At 41.2% G+C, this 8,025-nt stretch overlaps 1 protein-coding gene across 3 annotated transcripts; it reads right to left on the bottom strand.

Annotated features, from left to right (window-relative positions):
• Nucleotides 1-320: 320 nt before the first annotated feature.
• Gpr85 (G protein-coupled receptor 85) lies at nt 321-6,439 on the bottom strand. Of its 3 annotated transcripts, XM_028871788.2 has the most exons (4): nt 6,142-6,439; nt 5,098-5,713; nt 4,611-4,734; nt 321-3,687 (listed from the first exon to the last, which is right to left on the bottom strand). In XM_028871788.2, exon 4 carries the CDS (start codon nt 3,516-3,518, stop codon nt 2,406-2,408), a length of 1,113 nt encoding a protein of 370 aa, XP_028727621.1. In that variant the 5' UTR covers nt 3,519-3,687; nt 4,611-4,734; nt 5,098-5,713; nt 6,142-6,439; the 3' UTR covers nt 321-2,405. The 3 variants fall into 3 exon arrangements, with proteins under 3 accessions (XP_028727621.1, XP_028727618.1, XP_028727622.1); XM_028871785.2 differs by lacking the exon at nt 4,611-4,734; XM_028871789.2 differs by lacking the exons at nt 4,611-4,734; nt 5,098-5,713; nt 6,142-6,439 and adding an exon at nt 4,827-5,037.
• Between the last annotated feature and the right edge of the window lie 1,586 nt (nt 6,440-8,025).

Below are 8,025 nucleotides of genomic sequence, written 5' to 3'. Positions count from 1 at the left end.
AGTGACAGTCACTAGAGTTAGCTGTATTCACTAGCCCCCTGGGACCAGTCATTTATACGAACTGAGTTGTTAGTCCAAGTAGCTAGGTGGAGTCAGGCAAACTCATTCCTAACACCCCCCCATACACACTCTTAATTCACCTCTATTTACTTTTCTAAACAATAAAAGTATGGACTAGTGAAACCTATGTTCTCTGGCCTCAAGACCATTGCAGAAATTTCTGATTGATATTTGAAACTTCCAGCCAAGTTTTCCATGAAAATAACCAACGTCATGTCTTTCCTGTAAATTTTGAGATGGAAACATGTTAGGAGACCATGTTTTGGTAACACTGTCTTTATTGTGTTTTAGGTAATGGTTTTAGTATGAACAAGGAGCTTTTATTGCTAGATCCTTCTCACTGCTGTGCATTAAACTTTGTCTCAGATCAAATTAGCTTTGGTGTAGAAATGAGGTTAGAATGCTCACTAATCATGGCTTGAGCAAAACTGAAGAGTTGCATAGACCATTAAAAATTTCAGGTTTTTGTTTTTTCTATTTACATTAAAAATTCTGTTTATAGAAGTATTATACCAATAAGAAATTCTGTTTCACTCAATTCTTAACCTTATTTTTCAAATACAAATACAAATGCAAAACAAACAAACAAAAATCCCTCCAGAAACAAAACAATGGAAAGCCAATAGAACTAGTAACAGTTTCTCTGGCTTTGTTGTACGATTTCTGCAAACCATTTGGCAAGTAATAGATTTAGAACTCAAATTCTACTGGACACTAAAGTGTAAGAATTATATTAAAATTCCAAACCAAACAATTAGGCATGTATTTGTTTGTAAATACCACTATCATATAAGAATAAATAAAGGGGTGGATTTGAAAAGTTACCCAAAAATGCTTTAGAAATATTAAGTCAGCTTTATGCTGTCAGTCATATATTTCCAGTTTCAGAATATGGTAGCTACAAAAAAATCCATAATAAAGCTAATTTTTCTAGTTTGTGCTTGTTTGCAATATTAAATAAAATTATATGCCAAAAATGTAAAATTTATTCCACGAAAATTAACAGGCTACACAGATAAATTTTGGCAAATGCAACTTTATATTGAAGTTCACACATCTGTATCTTAAAGAATGAGACTCACAGAATCTAATGTATTTCTAAAATACCAGAAATCATATTATAAGCTTTCACAAGTTAAAACTGAAATAATTTAAACGACCAATACACTGAATGTGCAGAAAGTATAAACAAGACTGTGCCTTCCACAGAATAAACACTTCACAAATTGTGCTGGGTGTCATCCTAAGGCTGTGGGTTCCACTTGACAGCTGACTTACAATATAAACATACAGCAACTGTCTGCTTCTTAGAACACCCTAGAATGGGCAGCACACCTCAGAAGAAAATCTCTTTATCCAAATGATGTGCACCTTAATTTCCAAACCATGTGAGGAAAAATGGAAAAGTATTCAATGCTCTTCCATGCACTTCCTGATGAACAGCCAGGGCCAGTCACTGATTCAATGCCTCTTGACTATTTTCTCCACTGCTAAAGAATATGAAGGATACTAGATAACCCTTTAAGGCAACACGTGTTTATTCTGCATCATTAGAACTGCTCATCTGTGGTCAGTTGATACCATTCATGTTGCCTCCCAGACAGATATCTAGCATTTGTAAAATAGAAAGGAACTGGAAACTTTTTTACTGAATGAACAGAAAACACATAATACAGTAGTTCAATGCTAGCAATTTCACTGGTAAGGAAGGAAAGTGGCATTTAGAAATAGCAATATATTAATACAAAAAGGTAAACTCTAATTGGAACTGATATACTGCTTTGGAATGCTCCCCCAAACTTACAAGGCGTGTTTAAAGTGTTGTACCCCAATATTTCATGGCACATCTTTAGAGGATTACAGTACTGTTAAGTCCCCCAGTAGTGAAGTCTTTGCAAAACAAAAATAGTATGAAATGTTTTAAAGTCTTCAAACTTCTAAAATTAGCTTTTATCAACACATTTACCTCATGTCAACTTAATTTATTCAAATGTCCAATGCTAATTGTTTTTAAGTTTTTTCATATGTAATGATATACACAGCATTTAGCACTGACACTTAGCACCTGCTACTCTCATTATCTAGTGTTCAACCACAGAAAGAAACGTAGGGCAGTGGTTCTCTGTCCTTTCTTAATTACAAACCTTCGACAGCCGTCAGCAGGATCACTCTGAGATTGAAAATAGGATTATAGGTGAACTATTGCAAAGACTGCAGAATGTTGCCCAAATCCTTACAACTGCTGATCCCATCCTTGCTTTTCTTCTCAAGACATGGCTACAGGCCACAATTGCTTAGCAGAGAGGGTTAGTGTTTCACAAGGCTAAAGATTTACAGATGCTCCCTCATATAACACAGTAAGGTTCCCTTGGTAACCTGGATTTTCTGCAGTAAAGAAGGGTTGTGCTGAAACAGCGCCTCAGCTCCCTGTTGGAGAAAATGCAGACAAAGGGATTGATTCCTGCTTGGGCAAAACTCATCCAGACAGCGGCCGTTAGAAATCCCCCTGGTACTACAGGCCCTCTTGCAAAAACTCTCCAATAGCAGGCCACCAGGTAGGGGCCCCACAAGGTTAGGAAGAGAAAAGTCATTATATAGAACATTCTGCTGATTCGTTTCTCCATTTTGAACTCATCTAAGACCAACAGCCGTCTTCTGCCTGTGGTATTTGCATTTTGCCTGATGCCCAGCAAGGTGGGTGGTGTGGGACCCCTTCCAAATCCCGCTAGCCAATTGGCAGCTGCCTGGCCACTGGCTCCAGGGCCATGAAAGGTCCAGTTCTGGCTGACTGCTGCTACAAACTGGACTGGCTTCATTTTCCTTCGATCGTGGACAAAAAATATCAGCTTGAGGTAGACAAGCTGTGTGGCTAGGAGGATGAGAGCGAGGAGCAGCATAAATCCAAGGGAGTCGTTAGCCCTGAACGAGCGGTGTTGGAAGGTGCACTGATCCTCCTCCCTAATGAACGAGTAGGTGCCCACGTCTAAAACTGGGGGGAAGGCCATGGCCACAGACAGAGTCCAGACCATGCAGATCACAGCCAAACACGTCCAAAAGGTCAGCCTCTTTGTATAGAAGCGGTGATGGGCGATAGCTAAGTATCTGGTGACGCTGATGCAGAAGAGCATGAAAGCTGTATGGAAACAGGACAAAACCCCCAGAAAGGCAATCACTTTGCAAGTCAGAGTCCCATAAGTCCAGGTAGAGCCGTTTTTGACAGAGTTGAATACAAATGGAAAACAAATGGCAGATCTGAGGATGTCTGAACAGCACAGATCCAGCAGGAAGTAGTAGGGAGCTCTGTGCAAGGTCTTATCTTTCACTAGCAAAATGGAGATCAGGAGGTTGCCCACCACGCTGACTCCTATTATGAAACCCAAGGAAGTCAGTTTCAGAAAGGCTGTTAGAGGCGAAAGATTTTGCAAAATGTTGTCAGCTGCATGGCTATAGTTCGCCATAGATGGATGGAGGATAAAAAACAGCCTCAGTCAAGTCTCATGATCTAGATACAAGAACAGGGAAAAGCTAGATCCATGCATTTTACTGAAAATGTAATCCACAAAGAGATCTGATCCAATCTGTGCTCATGCTTCCTTTTTCCTTCCGTGTGATTTGCCATCAGAATATCTGAAGAAGAAAACAGAGAACTATCAGTTCTTAAGTTAACAAGCCATGGTGTCAAAGCAAGCAGAAAGCTGGCCCTTTATGAGGAAGCAAATAAAGTTTCCATTTTAAACACTGCTGTTTGCTCCAGCAGTCCTTTGCTTGAGATGTCAGGGTACTGGCTGTTTTAGTGTCCTAAGCTAGGTGAACTTAACGATGTCCTTATTCTAGACACCATCTAGTTAGATGTGGGCATCTTCATGAGGGAAGGGAATAAATTGTCCCACAGTTGTAAGATACGCCAGCCCAAGAATTAGTAACTAGCTTTGCAATGGAATCTGCAAGGTTACAGATAGGAGACAGAGAGGAGGCTACCCACAATTATTAGAGCTCTTTTAGTACCATCAGTATTTTAAAGGAAGCTTCTCTGCTCATTTGCATCCAGAGAACCTCTGCAAAATATACCTTTTAAGTCAAGTGCCCCAGCTCATGCTGCAGGAGAGTATTTGTTGATTCATCTTGAGGCATGATTTCGACACCAGACTTCAAAATGAATAGAAATCTGTCCCAAGATTTGATGTGGTTTAACCTTTTGTCTTTCCCTACCCCACCCACCCCCTTTTTGGCAAATCTTGTAGCTTTTCAGCCAACATGATTATTAAAAATGGTTAATGTAAATACTGGCCAGGGAAACACACCCAGAGGGATAATGCACTTCCATTTGTAAACCTCGGCTGCCTGGATTCAAATGAATATAACATGAACCGGTATTTCTTAGGCAATTAAGCCTTTCTCATTTACACTGATAATCTTTGTTGCAAATCACAAGTGGCTTTATTTTCAAACAAAATGCACATTGTCTCCTGGGTGCCTGGGAGCCACACCAGGGAAATCAGCTTCCTCTGTTATTCCCACGAAGCGAGTTTCCTTTGCCACTTCTCACTTGCCTGGAATATGCTGATGGAAGCCCAAGCAGAACTGCATCCGATGATGCTAATTTCCCAACCGGTGCATCCCCGGGTAAATACCGACCACATCATGCAACATTACAAAACCTGAAATCCACCACCCCTGGATTTATAACGGGGATGGGGGAGGGGGAGGGGAGAGAGAGAGAGAGAGAGAGAGAGAGAGAGAGAGAGAGAGAGAGATGCATTACATACTGGAAGATGAGGAGAGATTGCTTCTGTGCTGCAAGGGAAGGATTCCCGGTGATTCGCAGTCTGGTATTCCTCAGTTTTGCAAAGCTTTCCAGACACCGAACTCTCAATAAGCCTTACAGAAGATGCATTGTCTGAATGTACTTCCATTATGCAGTTTATTGTCAGGAAAAAAAAAAACCCTCTGGGAGGGCTGTATCCTGGTGAACCTGCAGTTTCATCAACACGGTGCAAACCCCCTCCCCCAAACTTAACCAAGAGTATATCCTCCTACCTGTTGGTGTTGGATATCCCGACAGACTATAGCTTCTTCTTTCTATAAATTGCTGATTTTTTTTTTCCTGAGTGCCTTGACTGAGCATCCAGGCAGGGCTCGGCGGCGCCTGCGCGTTGGAGCCTCCTTCAGCTCCAGCCGCGTCCTCCCCTGTCGCAGCGGCACCGTCTCCCCCAGTAACGCAGGGGCCGCGGCGGCGGCGCGGTGGCGAGGGCGGCGGCAAGGGTTGCTCCTCCGGCCTTCTCCGCCGAGCCAACGGGAGCCCCTGCCTGTCTCCGGAGCAGGCTGGCTTGCTTCAATGTCCTGTCCAGTTCAGCCGGCCCCGAATCAGGCTTTTGTTCCCTCGAGGCTGCTTCGGAACTTTTCCCTCCCCGCATTGGAAGTGGGGGGCTCGGGAAGGCTCTTCCCGGACCTCAGGCCCATCCTCTTCCCCTAGGGCAGCGCACGAAGCCACCGTGCCGCGGACGGCCGCCTCCGCCCCAGCTGCCCCGAACCCTCGCCTTCCCGAAACATCGTCTTCCTTTCTCTGTCAGGGTGGTCCTGCTAAGCATTGGATGCGCCTTGCAGAATTCTTCTCAAATGATTTTCCCTGCTGGTCTTTGGTTTGGCACGTTAGCTGGGGAAAGAAAAAGAAAGAATGAAAAAAGAAAGAAAAAAAAAATTAAACACAGTCCCAAATCTTGTCAATGGGGGAAGAAGGAAAGCAGGTTAGGGCAGCCCTGTCTTTGTTAGTCGTCATCTGTTCGCGAAGGCACGCAGATCTGCGTTTAAGGAAGGAGAAGCTAAGTTCAGACAAGTGCAAAAACGATCTACACTCATTCTACCTTCTCGAACGTGACTAACGGATCAGGAGAACAGGTTTTACATGGCTGTTCCTCACATCCCACCCCACCAAGCTACAAGCCTCTCCTTTCTCCTCCAAGCTGGACTGACCAATAGGTTGCTGGTGTCAAAGCGGTGGTGTGTATGAGTTCCCCCTTTCCTCTCCTTTGTTATTAGACATTTAAAAAATAAACAGAAATATGATGAATACCGAAAACTTACACCGGTCCACAAACACCACATAGTCTGACACCTGGTGATTAGGAACGCCTCTAGAATCATCCACGTCCCGATTCTCCCATTTCCAAAGAGTTTTTGTGAGGGTGGGGTAAGATTTTAAACAACTACCCACTCTCCTCCACCCCTTAAAAGCTAGCAGGCACGCTTTCATTAATTCCCAAGGTAAAACGTCTGCTTGTCTTGCTGCAAGCTTATTGCTTTATAATAATCTGTTAATGAAACAGAAAAAAAACCTCTCTACAGTAATAATTTGATCTCGAGACAGCAGTAAAATACCTCATCGCTGGGTGGTGAGATTGTGACATTCAGGGGAAGTCAAGCCAATCAGCATACAGATAATATAGGTTAATTTACATATTGTATTTCTATTGGACACATAGAGGTAAAATGTTTAAAGCTTAAAAATGAATACTTCACTGTCATGATGTCACAGTCGTTACACAAAGACCAATGTTAGTAATGCTGAAATAATGTTAAATTGCCCTGATTTGATTGGAGATTTTCTTAGCCAATTAAAAAAAATAATGATATTCTCTCTCTCTCTCTCTCTCTCTCTCTCTCTCTCTCTCTCTCTCTCTCTCTCTCTCTCTCTCTCTCCTCTCTCTCTCTCTCTCCTCTTTTGGATATCCATAAGGTACTTGCTTTAGGCATTTCCTTTACTGAGGAGAATCAATCCTGCAACAATACTGGAAGTAACTTGAAGATATTTCCACCCAAGTAAGACATCCTGGTTTTTGTAAAACTCGATTCTGCAGAACTTGAAACTATATAATGAGGGGAAACTTTTAAATGAAATCTCAAACTGTTTTTATGAAACTACAAAATAGTTTTCTACTTCTTAAATTATATCTCAATGCATTTTTCAAAAAATGATGATTTATTGAACTTTTAAGATTAAAAATTACTTAATGGAATAAGTGATTCAAGTAAGTTTGCTGAACACCCACTGTTGACCAGATGTTAGGCTGTCCAGATTAAAAAGTATAAAAGCTTTGTGCCAGAGCACAAAGCAATAATCCACTCTGGCAAAAAGTGCAGGACTATGACCTAAGGGTTGAACTAGATAATAGAAAAGTATATGTATATACAATAGTCTTTTATAGCAATGTCCTAGGTATAGTAGAGATATTTTTCATTTGCAATTGAGTACAGTTACACTTGCTTCAGTGCCCCCCCCGCCCCCGCCTGTTAGACGACTATGCCATTTACTTGCCTTGAAAGGGGGCTCAAGAACTAATGAGATAATTTAGTTCATTAACACTACTGGAGAAAACACTGGGTTTTGTATCTTGGAACAACAGACAAGGATTTTAAAGATATGTTTAACAGCTGAACAAAGTTTAAAAGATGAAAAAATACGAACAAAGTTCATATTATCAACAAGTTCTTAAACATATGACTATTGCTGAAGATTTACGTTCGCATTGTAGGGTGACTTGATCTCAGCTAATTCCTTTTCTGGTTCCTTGTATCACCAAACCTAGAAAAATTGATTTTCAGATTAAGAATAAAGGACGAAGCACATGCAGTGAAGTGTTTTCTACCCTAATCGTTGGGTTTGAAGGACTTTGAAGGTTCCCAGCATTTGACATGTTACATTTCGTATATTGATTTGTCTTTAGAAAGACTGGGGCTATTTGCTAAATTTGGTCATTATACTCAATATAGACAATTTTATTTTAAGAGGAAACTAACTTCACTTTGGAGTTAACCTATTTTAGGTTTTTGTTCTGTGATGCTCGGCTTCATTATGGGTGCAGTGGTTTTATTCTATGCATTGCTTATGTGCAAGTCTATCAAGATTTGAATTCACAAAACATCAGGCTGCAATAAAATATTCTAAAAATGATATCTAGTTGTTCATTT

The sequence above is a fragment of the Peromyscus leucopus genome, chromosome 3, assembly GCF_004664715.2.
Source record: "Peromyscus leucopus breed LL Stock chromosome 3, UCI_PerLeu_2.1, whole genome shotgun sequence".
In the NCBI taxonomy this organism is placed as follows: domain Eukaryota; kingdom Metazoa; phylum Chordata; class Mammalia; order Rodentia; family Cricetidae; genus Peromyscus; species Peromyscus leucopus.
Note: the sequence above shows the minus strand (reverse complement) of the source record. Positions and strands in the feature narration are given on the sequence as shown.